Source organism: Saimiri boliviensis, chromosome 1 (assembly GCF_048565385.1).
Source record: "Saimiri boliviensis isolate mSaiBol1 chromosome 1, mSaiBol1.pri, whole genome shotgun sequence".
NCBI lineage: Eukaryota > Metazoa > Chordata > Mammalia > Primates > Cebidae > Saimiri > Saimiri boliviensis.
The window spans coordinates 301672570-301685751 of NC_133449.1; the positions used below are offsets into that span (position 1 = coordinate 301672570).

At 59.9% G+C, this 13182-nt stretch overlaps 2 protein-coding genes and 1 pseudogene across 2 annotated transcripts in view; 1 reads left to right on the top strand and 2 right to left on the bottom strand.

Annotated features, from left to right (window-relative positions):
* Positions 1-438: 438 nt before the first annotated feature.
* Positions 439-3470, bottom strand: LRRC14B (leucine rich repeat containing 14B). Its single transcript, XM_003932520.4, has 2 exons — positions 2466-3470; positions 439-2048 (listed from the first exon to the last, which is right to left on the bottom strand). The coding sequence occupies exons 1-2, from the start codon at positions 3353-3355 to the stop codon at positions 1406-1408; spliced, it is 1533 nt and encodes a 510-aa protein (XP_003932569.2). The 5' UTR covers positions 3356-3470; the 3' UTR covers positions 439-1405.
* A 4573-nt stretch (positions 3471-8043) lies between these two features.
* Positions 8044-9893, top strand: LOC101050673 (small ribosomal subunit protein uS5 pseudogene; annotated as a pseudogene).
* A 2441-nt stretch (positions 9894-12334) lies between these two features.
* Positions 12335-13182, bottom strand: part of PLEKHG4B (pleckstrin homology and RhoGEF domain containing G4B) — a 90924-nt gene continuing 90076 nt past the window's right edge. The window contains 3 exon segments of the mRNA XM_074387738.1: positions 12335-12381; positions 12384-12647; positions 12838-12954. Coding sequence (XP_074243839.1) covers positions 12335-12381; positions 12384-12647; positions 12838-12954 — 428 coding nt within the window.

Below are 13182 nucleotides of genomic sequence, written 5' to 3' on the forward strand. Positions count from 1 at the left end.
TCTGGGGTGGGGACACCTGGGTGGGGGTGACATGGGGGCCTCTGGGGTGGGGACACCTGGGTGGGGGTGACATGGGGGCCTCAGGTGGGGACACCTGGGTGGGGGTGACACGGGGGCCTCTGGGGTGGGGACACCTGGAGTGGGGGTGACACAGAGGCCTCTGGGGTGGGGTCACCTGGGTGGGGGTGACATGGGGGCCTCTGGGGTGGGGACACCTGGGGTGGGGGTGACACGGGAGCCCCTGGGGTGGGGATACACCTGGGGAGGGGGTGGCATGTGGGCTCGGGGGGTGGGGACACACCCATGGGCAGGGGCTGGCATGGGGTATGACCTTTGAGCAGGGCAGTGGGCACACAGTGACTCAGGATCCCTTGTCTGGGGTCTGAGGGGGACTCAGGCATACCAAGCACTCACCTCTCTGAACTGCACTGATGTAAGTGTCACAAAATGCACTTCTGTTTTATTTGCATGTAGTCATTCTAGTACTCAGCTACTTCTTTGCACAAAGTTATTCTTGGTGGACACCAAGTCCAAATGTGTCCTAGGTGGTTGTCAGCCTCTCCAGGGGCTGGCCAAGTGCTAGGCCTTAAATCAAACACCGAGAATAGCTCCCGTCAGTCTGAGCATCGAGACCCATGGCTCACATCGAATGCTGGTGAGGAGCAGAGGAGGGCAGTGGGGCAGAGGCCTCCCCACAGGCCTGAATGCCCAGATCCAGGTGGCTCCTCAGCGGACGCCTGTGCTCACACAGTCTGATGCTCCTCATGGTTCTGGGGGCTGCACAAAGCGAGAAGAAAAGCCGCTAACAGCAACCAAAAGCCCAGTGTCCCTGCAGGCCGACCCCATCTCGTCAGCGGCAGGTGCGGCAGGTGCGGACGGCGGGCGTGCCCAGCGGCGGTGGGAGCCTCCTGCCTGAACGAGTGTCTGGTTTGCTGCTCCGTTTCTGCCTCTTTCCTGTTGTCTTTTATGGGCTGCTCGTTTTATGCAGTTTCTGTGATGCATTCTCTCTGCTCCTCCCTCCCTACTGTGCAGCCGTCACATCTGCCCCCAAAGCTTCACCCTGCACCCAGTGCCCACTAACCGGGGCCAGGTCGGCCACCCCCACACCTCCCGGGCTTCTCTGCCCTTTGCCATGTGGCATCTGCTGCCACTGACCCTCAGCGATCTTCTCTCTTGGCAGCCTCCAGGACCCTGCCTGCTGCCATTCAGGGGCCCCTCATGTCCCCGCTCCTGGAAGGCAAGGCTTCCTCTCCTACAGCGCTTAGCAGGTTCGCCTACAATTTTCACTAAGAACTGCTTTGGTGGTGGTGGGGATAAATGCCAGGCCCAAGCCTGGGATCCAGGACTGAAGCCCAGGGCCCCTGCAGGCTGAAACTCAAGACCTGTGCTGGTGTGAGTGGGGGAACTACACTTGTTTGAGTGCTCTGGAGAAGTTTTCTAGAGCAGTTTTGAAAGCTTGCAGCAAGAAAGCACCAAGCTCGTTGCTTGTTTCATGAATGTCTGGGTCGAAACTTCCGAAGAGGGGCGTGGAGACCTGGATGTCCTCCCTGTGGGCCCGCAGCAGCACGGCGCGCAGCTCCTCCGCGATCTCGTCGTATTTCTGCTGGTCGAACTTGGACATGGCTAGCTCGTCCTGAGGGTAGGCGGTGCCCTCAGGGTAGCAGTCTTTGGGCACGGGGAACTCGATGCAGCGCAGCTCGGGGAGCTCGCTGAGGGCGGCGAAGAGTCGCCGGAGGGCGCGGGCCGACAGCGGGTTCCCCAGGAGCTTGAGCTGGCGCAGCCGGTGGCAGGGACCCAGGCCCAGGATCAGCATGCCCACGTGGCTGTCTATGATGCCACACTCCTCCAGCACCAGGATCCTCAGCGTCCGGGCAGCCTGGCCGAGCAGCCTGAAGAAGGTCGAGGGGTACAGGCTGACCAGGTTGTGTCCACTGAGGTCCAGCACCTCCAGGTGGGCAGCGTGGGGACAGTCTGCCAAGAAGGCCATGTCTGTGTGGTTCAGAGCACAGTTGGCCAGGTCCAGCACTCGCAGTGGGGTCTGCAGGGGGCTGCAGGACAGAGGGAAGGAGCACAGGTGAGAAGAGGCTCCCAAGAAGGAGCTTGGAGCTCAGGCTGTTTGAAGCGCCTGGTGCTGGGGTGATTTGTTATCCCCAGTAGACAACTCCCCCCGCCCCGCCCGCTCCTGATGGGACTTCCGCTTCGACTGTTTAGTGATTTACATGTTCTCTTTTGTTAACTGGCATTCTCTCCACCTCCCTGAGTCGCACACGGTTCCAGCGGCTCTGACGGCTCTGACTCTCGGTGCCCTCAACCCTGGGCGGGGCCGTGGTCCTGCTGCTCTGGCCCCACCTGGAGAGGCCGGGGGCGGTGCGGGCTTATGGCCTTGGATGTGAGCAGGCCCCCGGACCATCTCGTCCTGCCTCTGCAGCCACCAGCCCGCCCTCAGTCCCGTCCCTGAGACTCACCCAAGCAGCGTCGGGATCTTTCCTGTCAACGTGGAGAAGGCCACCCTGAGCTCCGTGAGCTGCGTCATCTTGCCGAGCTCCCGGGCAATGGAGGCGAGGAGGGGGTCCTGGCCGGCAGGAGCGGAGACGCAGGCCGGGGGTGCATCAAAGGCCTTGGTGGGCAGGGTGAGCGAGGCCAGCCGGGGAAAGCCCACCTGGGCCAGCAGCTGCTGCACGTGGCCGGCGTGCAGCCGCACGTTGTGCACCACTTCCAGCTTGCGCAGGGTGCCCGGCCCGGCCAGGCGCAGCACGCGCAGGAGCTGGCCCGGGCTCAGGCTGTCCGCGCGGAAGGAGGGGCAGCGCACGCGCAGAGGGGCCGGGCCCCCCGGCCCGAGGGCCTGCACCACCTCCTGGAAGTTGCCCTCAGTGACGAAGAGGTCGGCGAGGACCTCGACGGGGCGCCCGACTGCCAGGGGCTGTGCCTGCAGCTCACAGCAGGTCCTGGCCAGCAGCCGGGTGCGGCCCCACCTGCCCAGCGCGCTCCCGCACGGGCACCGCTGCACCTGCACGTCTCGGAGGCCGGTGAGGTCGGCCACCCGCAGCCGCCGCCCGCGCGGGTCCTGCCGCGCGTGGTCCGCCAGGCCTTGCACCAGCGCCTCCAGGCAGGCCCTGCAGGCTCGGTCTCGTAGGTCCTGGGGGTGGTCGGCGGTGGGACCCAGCAGCGCTCCCAGCCGGAACTCCCCCAGGGGCCAGCGCCCCAGCACCGCGCGCGTCACCTCCGCCTGCTCCAGCAGGTAGCTGGCTTTGAACAGGAGCGGGTAGAGGTTGTGGGCCACGCTGTCCAGGCTCTGCCGGGCCACCTGGGGGTGGGACACCAGGGCCTCCGCCGAAAGGAAGCGGAGTGACCTCATTGTGCCCACGGCCCGCGGCAGGACGCTGCTTGCTCCTCCCGGCTTTCCCGAGCCCTGTGCCCTTCAGGCCTATCTTTAGCTGCAGCAGCTGGGAGCCTCCGCCTGGGCCCGCCACGGACCCTTGTCATCTGACTGCTATTTTGGTCCCGGGACGCCTGTGTCTGACCGGCCTCCGGGAACCCTGCCGTTGGGGGTTGCTTGGCTCGGGCACCCAGCTGTCACAGAAGGGCAGCCGATGCCCACGCAGGGCTGGGCAGAGAGGCCTGTGCTCCATGCTGCAGAAAGCCAGCCTTGGCAGGCGTTGGTGCTGGCGGCCCGTGAGGGCAGCAGGCGGGTCCTGTTCACCGTCCGAGCGGGGCTCCTGCCCAGCCCTGGCCCCTCACTGTCAGTGGGGCAGAGAACAGGCCGGGCCTGAGCCCCCTCACTGGGTAACGAGTTCCCTTCCCACGGTGGCCTCTGGGGCCGCTCCTGCACTTTGCCTCGAACTGGGGTGAGAGATGAGGGGCCAGGAATGGAGCTGCCGCTTCGCCCCTTCCCTGTGCCTCTCATTCTACCCCAGGACCCCTCTCCCAGCCTCTGGTTCCTGCTTTCCACAAGAGCGAGTGGCTGGGAGAGGTGGAGCCTCCCTGCTGGGCTTGGATGAGCCCCCAGCTGTCTCTGAGCTGCAGAGTCCTGTCTGCAACCCTGGGACCTGTGTGGCTGGGGTTGGTAAGCTGCAGGTAACGGGATTCACCTGTGTGGTGGGCGGTGCCCGGCGGTTCACGCCCGGCGCTGACAGGTGCGGAAATGCTGCAGGTAACGGGATACACCTGTGTGGTGGGCGGTGCCCACAGTTCACTCCCGGCGCTGACAGGTGCGGATGGCTGCTGGGTGCCTGCACTTGCCTGTCCCAGCAACTCTGCCACATGGGACAGAGTCAGCACACGTCACTACAGGGCACCACATGTTCATGGGTTTTGGAGGGTCAGGGCGGTGAGAGGGAGACTGAGAGAGGCAGAGACTGACAGAGGCAGAGAGAAAGGGAGACAGAGGGAGAGAGACAGACTGAGGAGAGACAGAGACAGAGAGACAGACAGACTAATAAACAGAGACTGACAGAGACAGACAGAGACGGAGAGGCAGGAAGAAAGGGAGACAGAGACAGACAGAGAGGGAGACAGAGACTAGGAGAGACTAATAGAGACAGAAAGAGAGAGAGAGAGAGACAGAGGCGGCAGTGGGAGAGGGAAGGGCGGGCTGCAGGTGAGCCCAGAGGGTCCGCCCATGGGTGCTCCACCAGCCTCCCTGCCTGCTCTCCAGGATTTGTTCCCTGAGCTGAGCAGTGCCGCCTCGGGAGGGGACCCAGGTGGAGGGGACTGTGTTTGCTGGTGGCCCCAGGCACTGTCTGGCAGGCAGATGTGTGTATGAGGAGGTGGGTGGGCCCCAACCCCACCCTTTGGGGTGGCTGCCCTCGCTGGCTGAGGAGGTGGGCCCTGGGGCTCCCCTCATGAGATTCGAGGGAGGCTTCCCCAGACATGGCCCCTGTACAGGACTGAGTAAGAGACTCTTGGGGAACACGGGAGAAAAACATGCGCCACTCATTTTTGTTATTAAGGATTTTTTTTTTTCCTCTGAGATGGAGTCTGACTTCAGCACACAGGCTGGAGTGCAATGGCGCTATCTGGGCTCACGGCAACCTCTGCCTCCCAGGTTTAAGCAATTCTCCTGCCTCAGCCTCCCGAGTAGCTGCGATTACAGGTGCATGCAACCACACCCAGCTAATTTTTTGTATCTTTAGTAGAAACAGGAGTTTACCATAGTGGCCAGGCTGGTCTTGAACTCCTGACTTCGTGATCCACCTGCCTCGACCTCCCACAGTGCTGGGATTACAGGCATGAGCAACCACATCCTGCTTGTTACTAAAGTTTTTAACAAGTCAGTATTGAGACAAAGTAAACACTTTGCGACAGCTGCAGGTAACAACATTTCCGAGATACTGTTTGGGTTCTGAAAAGTGGTTTCCAGAACCTTCCTTTTACCTACTCCAGCTCTGTGGGGGGCCCCGGGGTCTCGGAGAGTGGAGGCCATGTCTGGGAAGGCGGGCCAAGGACTCAGGCCCCGCAGCTTCCCTCTCTCCCTTACTGTTCTTTCTTTTAGAGAGGGGTGGTCCTCTTGGGCTTCCCATTCCAGCAGAACCGCCCAGCACAGCTCCCGTCAGCCTCAGGCCCAGCTCTGGTGCCAACGTCCCAACAGGGGACCACAGCTCTGGGCTCCCTACAGGAAACGCCACTGGAAACAGGGGAGGTCTTTCTGAGACTAACTCAAGAGCTGCCTGGCTAACTACACAGGACCCGCTAAAACCAAAAGGAGCCAAGATTCCGGTTCTGTGCAGAGATGCTGGAGCATCCCGCCCATTGGCCTTCACTGGTCTGAGAGGTCGTGGGCACACTGGTCCTAGGATGGCTCACCCTGGCTTCGAGACACCGGCCGTGGGCGGTGGGCATGGGGCTGGGGGGTCGGGGAGTGGTGCTCCCACCCTGGGTCACCCCATGACCTTTGGAGGGTGGGAGAGCTCTGGGCTGCACGAGCACAGGGAGCAGTGGCTGGCGGGCAGGGTGAGTCCCTTCTGGACCAGGGGTAGGGGACCCATCCAGGAGGGAAGCAAGAGAGGCCAGGCCTGGTGGGGGCCTGTGGGCGACGGCAGGCCCTGAGCTCCGGCGTGGCAGCCCCTGTCTGAGAGCTTCGTGTTCAGGCCTGTGCATAGTCTGGAGACACCACCGGGGCTCCTCCTTAGAGGACCTGCCGCCATCACAGCTGTCCAGAGAAAACTGCTGCTACTCACATCCCACAGGCCTCTCCCCAGGACTTTGCCCCCTAAGGCTGCGACAGCACAGGCGTGGCATGGCCCCCAGCGAGGCCTCCGGGACGGACACATGGTGGCCAGGCAGGACGGGGGGCATTGTGGCGCCTGCCTCCGGTGCCAAAGCTCAGGAGGCTCCTCTGTGCGGCCACCTCTGCGGGGCGGATCTGCAGCTTAGGGGATCCGGGCACCACCCAGCTGGCGTCATGGGGGTTCCGTGGGTAACAGGTTTGCCGCTCCGATGTGGAACAAGAGCGTCTGCCTCGTAGCAGGTGCACGTGTGACACACAAGCTCTCGCTGACTTACCTCGAATTGTGGAAAAGTCTCTATGTCACAGGCACACCGAACCCACGTTCACACATCGTTCTGTAACTGAATTGTGGACCTGGGCCCCAGGTGCTCAGTCCGGGCTCAGCCATGGTGCTGGGGCACTGCACCTTGGGGATGGTGCTGAGGCGTGGGTGAGAGCTGTGGCGCTCACCACCCGGCATTGCTCAGGCAGCTTGGAAGGAGGCACTGGTTGGGCCCAACGGGTCCTAGGGAGGGCTAGAGCTCACTGTGGGCACCCCAACCTTGTCCACAGAGGCCCAGGCTGGCCCCTCCTGGGGTTTGGTTTAGAAACCACCTCACTGACCACCAGCCCTGAGCACTAGGATGGTGAGGTCCTACACCTGCTGAGCAGAGGAGGAAACCACACACCTTCCCGGCTCCCAGCATTGAGGTGTGGGCAGGGGGGATCTCCATACCCTCCTTGAGGGGGCGTCCCAGTGCTGAATCGTGGGCAGGGAGGCTCCCACACCCTCCCTGGGGGATCCTGGTGCTGAGGTGTGAGCGAGGAGGGTCCTGCACCCTCCTTGGCGGGGGATGGGGTGTTCCCAGTGCTGAGGTGGGCAGGGAGGATCCCACACTCTCCCTGGGGGGTCCTGGTGCTGAGGCGTGGGTGGGAGCTATGGAGCTCACCACCCAGCATTGTTCAGGCAGCTTGTAAGGAGGCACAGGTGGTCAAGGTGAGGGGGTTGCTGTGGGACTGTGGCCATGAGCCCCTCCTGGGCAGAGAGTGACTCTGGGAGGAGCTGGGTCAGGCTGGGGCTCTGGGGCTGTCCCCCAACGTGCTCAGCGATGCCTCCGGGCTGGCGTCACTGCAGATGGGGATGCATCAGGGCTGTCCCCATGTCCCCTGTGGGCCCCTCAGCTCCCAGCACCCCCAGTACTGGGTGGAGGTGGCCTCACATGGCGGGGCCAGTGACCCTGAGGGACATAGTGGCCGCCTCTCTGCTTCTCAGCACCAGCTTCAGCTCATGGCCGGGAATCCTATGCAGAAACATTTCTTGTCTAAATGAAACTGTGTCTGTTGGTGAAGCCCATGAGGCCCGATTCAGACAGAAGCACCACTCTGCTTAGAAACAGGTATTTCCTAACCCTACCTTTTGGAAATCAGAGCCAAATCCCAGTGTGGAAAGATGGCCAGAGAGAGAGGTGCTCAGGTCCAGCCGGTGTGGACATAACTCAGCGTGGCCCTCTACCACCAGCAGGAAGCCTCCATTTCACACTGGGACTGGCTCCAGGACAGTTTGGACATGCAGTGAAACTCAAAAAACAGAAAACGGCTTTTTCTCCGAGAAAACACCAAATGGCGGATGATGGCAGTGGTGGGGCCCAGGGGTGGGGAACCACGGTGGCTTCCACGGAGGTTTCAGCCGTGGCATCTGTGGCCCAGGGGTGGGAAACCACGGTGGTTTCCACGGAGGTTTCAGCAGTGGCATCCGGGGCCCAGGGGTGGGGAACCACGGTGGCTTCCACAGAGGTTTCAGCCGTGGCATCCGGGGCCCAGGTCATGGCCATGCTGAGGCTGAGGCTGCGGAGCTCACGGAGACAAGGCTGAGGACAAGGAGGGGACACCGGTCACCAAGCCGGGCCGCCTGGTCAAGGACATGAAGATCAAGTCCCTGGAGGAGATCTCTCTCTTCTCTCTGCCGATCAAGGAATCCGAGATCACTGACTTTTTCCTGGGTCCTCTCTCAAAGATGAGGTTTTGAAGATGATGCCGGTGCAGAAGCAGACCCGGGTGGCCAGTGCACCAGGTTCAAGGCATTTGCTGCCATTGGGGACTACACTGGCCACGTCGGTCTGGGTGTTAAGTGCTCCAAGGAGGTGGCCACTGCCATCTGTGGGGCCATCATCCTGGCCAAGCTCTCCGTTGTCCCCGTGCGCAGAGACTACTGGGGGAACAAGATGGGCAAGCCCCACACCGTCCCTTGCAAGGTGACAGGCCGCTGTGGCTCTGTGCTGGTTCGCCTCATCCCTGTGCCCAGGGGCACTGGCATCATCTCAGCGCCTGTGCCCAAGAAGCTGCTCATGATGGCTGGTATCAGTGACTGCCACACCTCAGCCAGGGGCTGCACTGCCACCCGACAATGCCACCTTTGATGCCATCTCTAAGACTTACAGCTGTCCGACCCCTGACCTCTGGAAGGAGACTGTATTCACCAAGTCTCCCCATCAGGAATTCACTGACTACCTTGTCAAGACCCACACCAGAGTCTCCATGCAGAGGACCCACGCTCCAACTGTGGCTACAACATAGGGTTTTTATACCAGAAAAATACAAGTGTAAACCCTGAAAAAAACAAAACAAAACAGAAAACGAGGCCAAAGAGCCCGTGGGTTAAACAAAAAGGAGGAACAAGACGGCCTCCCAGGGCTGGACACCTCCTTCCCCACAGGCACCTCAGTCCTGTGGGGATGCACGCACAGCCCGACTGATTGTGGGGCTCCCATGGGGCCGGTGTGGCTCCATGCTACCCGGAGAGAGACTAGAGGCTTGTGCCAGTCCAGATGGGAGGCACCAAGGTTCCTGGGAGGCCCAAAGACGTGCTCAGGATGGTGCAGTCACTCATGCTGGCTCCAGTGTAGCCCCCGCATGGCTCCCCAGTGGGATGGCCACGGGCATGAGCTGTGCCCCTGCACCTGGCTCTGCCCCTGCACCTGGCTCTGCCCCTGCACACCCGGGGCCCCCAGCAGCCTCCACGTCCACAGCCTCTGGCGGGGCTTAGATGCCTTCTGATTGGAGGCAACGCTCTTGAAGTGGTTTTCGTGGGTGCAGTGGCATTTGGATTCCTGAGGGCACCTGTCCCAGGCAGTGCCAGAGTGCGGCTAGAGCCTGGGCGGCCTCTGGGACTGTGTGATGGTGACTGCCCACGCTCAGGACGTAGAGGTAACCGACCTCTGTGCGCACAGCCCCTGCCTCCTGGGAAGTGCTGTGCGCATGCTTGTACTTTTTAAAAATACTGCTTTATTGGGATTTAAGCGACATAAAATGAACACACATCTTTAAGGCATGCAGTTTGATGACTCTGGACACAAGAACACACCCGTGAAGTTACTCCTGCATTCACGGAACCCAGAGAGCAGGGCTGTCTGGCTCGCCGGCTTCCTGTGCCCTGCTCGCGTTTGCTGTGATGACCACTGCCTCCATCTCTCACCCTGTGTTTTCTGTCACACCCCCCGCCCACCTTCCCTTTCCTTCTTTTTCTACAATTTTAGACTGGATTTTTCTTTTAGACGGAGTCTTGCTCTGTCACCCAGGCTGAGTGCAGTGGCGTGATCTTGGCTCACTGCAACCTCCGCCTCCCGGATTCTTGCAATTCTCCTGCCTCAGACTCCTGAGTAGCTGGGACTACAGGCACATGCCGCCACGTCCGGCTAAATTTTTGTATTTTAGTAGAGACGGGGTTTTACCGTGTCCCCCAGGCTGGTCTCAAACTCCTGAGCTCCAGCAATCCGCCTGCCTCAGCCTCCCAAAGTGCTGGGATGACAGGCGTGAGCCACCAAGCCCAGCCTGGACTGGATTTCTAACAATTCTATTTTATCTCCTCTGACGGTTTATTAGCTGCGATTGTTTTGTTATTTTAGTGATTGTTTCAAGGGTTTCTAAGTATGTCTTTAGCCTACCACAATCTACCTTCAAGTGATATACCACCTCACTTCATGTATCACATCCAACTTCTCCCAGCCCTCGTGCTACTCTGGCCACACGGCTCACCTGGACGTAGAGTACAAACCGCAGATACATTAATACTTTTGTTTAAACAGTTAACTTTTATTTAACAGAGATGCAGTCTTGCTATGTTTCCCAGGATAATCCCCAATTCCTGGGCTCAAGTGATCCTCTGGCCTCAGCCTCCCAAAGTGCTGGGATTAGAGACATGAGCCACCACACCCGGCCAAGCCACTAATCTTTTTACCCATTTTCCATTTAGAAAAAAACGTGCAGCTCACTTCCAGTGCTCATTTCTTGGGGCGAATGGGAGCTGCGTTAAAGAGAGTTAAATAACAAGAGTGAAATCTTGTCTTGTGCACAGGCTCTTCATTTTCCTTTTCCTGAAGCACATCCTTTAACGTTTCTTGCAGTGCAGGTCTGCGGGTGACGAATTATGATAGCTTCTGTGTGTATGCAAATGTCTTTACTTCACCATTCTTTTGGAAAGATTTTGTCAGGCACAGAATTTGAGTTTGGCAGTTTTCTCCTTAGTACATTACACTGCCTCACCCATGCTGCTCCCGAGAAGTCGGCCCCTCCCGAGAAGTCGGCCGTCCTCATCAGCTTTGTGCCTCCCAACAAAATGTGCCCGTGTCCTCTGACTGCTTTTAGGATTTTTTGCTTATCCCTGGTTCTATGCAGTTTGATTATGATGTGCATTCATGTCTCTTGTGTTTGGAGTTCACTGGGTCTACGGGACTCCTCCAGACTTACACCAGTGGCCGGGTGTTCTCAGGCCTTTGGCCGCTGAGTCACACCACTGGCTTCCCTGGCTCTGAGGCTTTAGGACTTGGACTGAGCCACACCAGCAGCTTCCTTGGGTCTCCAGCTCGTGGGTGGCCTACTGTGGGGCTTTTTACCTGCTACAATTGTGTCCCCCTACCCCCAAGGCCTCTCTCAGCTGTCTGTTGGTCTGTCTACCTATCTATTGATCTACCAGTTCGTATATACATCTAGCTATCTCCTACTGCTTCTGTCTCTCTGGGAGACCTGACCGATGCAACCAGCTTCCACTGATGCCGCTTCAAGCTGCCTCACAGTCTCTTCTGTGAAATCCAGCCAGCTCCCCCATCCAGGGCAGTTTTCACTGTCAATATTCTGGGTTCTCTCCCCATAAGGCCAGTCTGGGTCTTCTTGGTCTCTTCCATGTGATTTCTGAACTTTTTGGATGTCTGGGATGCAAGTTCAGCCACAGTTTCAGTTCTGTTGTTCTTGCACCGATGCCGGCTCTGGGCGGTCGGCTTGCCCGGCGGTGACTCTCCCTGGCACGCCTGCGCTCTGTTGCGCCTCTGCAAGCCGTGAACTCTGAGGTCGGGCACCGTGAGTTCACCCTGCAGGGTGCAGACACGTCGGGAACTACAGATCGTCTCGAGCTTTGTGCAGGGACAGAGTGAAGAGTTTGCAAGAGTTTGATCGTTTTCGGTCTTGCTTTTATGATTTTGTAGGTGGGTCAGGAGCAGGGCTCATTCTGGGGCTCATTATCTCCACTCCTGAGGCACGACCTTCTGAGAACTCCACCTAATGCTCACAGGCTGGCTGGTGGGAATGGGTCCTGCCCCCAGCCCACGTGAGCACCAGGAACTGATCTTTAGTCAAGGTTTCTCTGAGCCTGGCAGCCTCCCTGCTGCAGTGTGCGGACGCGTAGCGCCCCACTGGAGGGGCCGTCGGGTGAGCCCTTTCCCAGCAGGCGTCTCTCTCTGACCTCAAACGCTTGCCGATGCGGTTTCTTCAACTCAGGGAGGCTGCTGGGCTCTTCCTGGGCTCTTGCTGCACTGAGGCCTGGAAGCTCTCAGGGCGGAGGTCGGGGCACCACCAGGCTCACCTGCTGTCCTCCCGTCTCTCAGGGATCATGGCCCTTTGTTACCAAACGTCCGTCTTGGCTTCTCTTTCATGTTTTGTTGTTTCTTTTGTTTTAGATCTGTTTCCTATGATGTTGTCTTGGGTGGAAATGGAAGCTTTGTTTTCTAAATAAAAGTTTAAATTTGTTTGAAAATGTCTGGGAGTATCTAAAATCCCAGGAAACACCTGGACACCTGCCCTACTGCTCCCTGCGTATCGTCCTGGCTGCCTGAGGGGCATCTGCACCCCAGCAGCCTGATGTCAGGCCTGGCATGCCCGGCTCAGTGGCACAGCGGGAGCCCCCCACGCACCGCAGCCTGGGTGCCCGTCTCCAGCTCTGGCTCCGGCTCATCTTCCTCGAGGCAGGCTCTGATGTCAGATGACCAGGGGCCGTGGGCAGGGCTCCACAGGCCCGGGCGGGCTGGGCTGGCGGACACAAGCAGGCCTGGCGACCCCAGGAGGGAGGCCCGGCTGCCGGAGGAGGGGGTGCTGCTGTCTGAGATGGTGGAGTGTGGCCGCTTGGGGGCGGCATGGTCGAAGGAGGGCAGCGCTGTGGGCCCTCTCGCCTGTGACTCTGGAAAGGGACGGAAAGCAGGTCGGGCCGGCTTCTGCTCCAGGAGTGCCCCAAGTTCAGGAATGGGATCAGGCCATCCAGAAGGCCGACCAGGCTTTGCCCCGAAGATGTGCCCATCCCGCCCACCACGTCGGCCACAGGCCCCATGTGCTCTGCAGGGCGAGTGAGGGCGGGGCTGAGGCCACCTTACCTGTGCCTTGGACGGTGCAGCCGAGGGCCCGGCCGCTGATCGCTGCGCTGCTGGGCTGGACGTCCAGGAATGGCTTGTTCCCTATCCCCATGGACGCCATTTCTTGGATCCTGAGTTCTAAGACAGAGGAAAGTATGACAGTTTCCAAAGCGACTTGGGGCTAATGCCAACCCGAAGATTCCCAGCGCCAGGGCGCTGGGGTTTCCCATTCGGGTTTTCAGCATCGTAGAGATCTCTTCCCAGGAGCCCAAGGCAGTGAGCAGGAAAGAGGAGGTCACGAGGCCTCGGAAACAGCGTGTCCAGCCTGGCGGCCACGCAGGCTCCCTATCTGCTGGTAAGCGGGGG

Coding starts and splice junctions, on each gene's coding strand:
- LRRC14B (XM_003932520.4), bottom strand. CDS start 3,355: ATGAGGTCACTCCGCTTCCTTTCGGCGGAGGCCCTGGTGTCCCACCCC. Junction 2,049..2,465: donor AAGATCCCGACGCTGCTTGG/GTGAGTCTCAGG, acceptor TCTGTCCTGCAG/CCCCCTGCAGACCCCACTGC.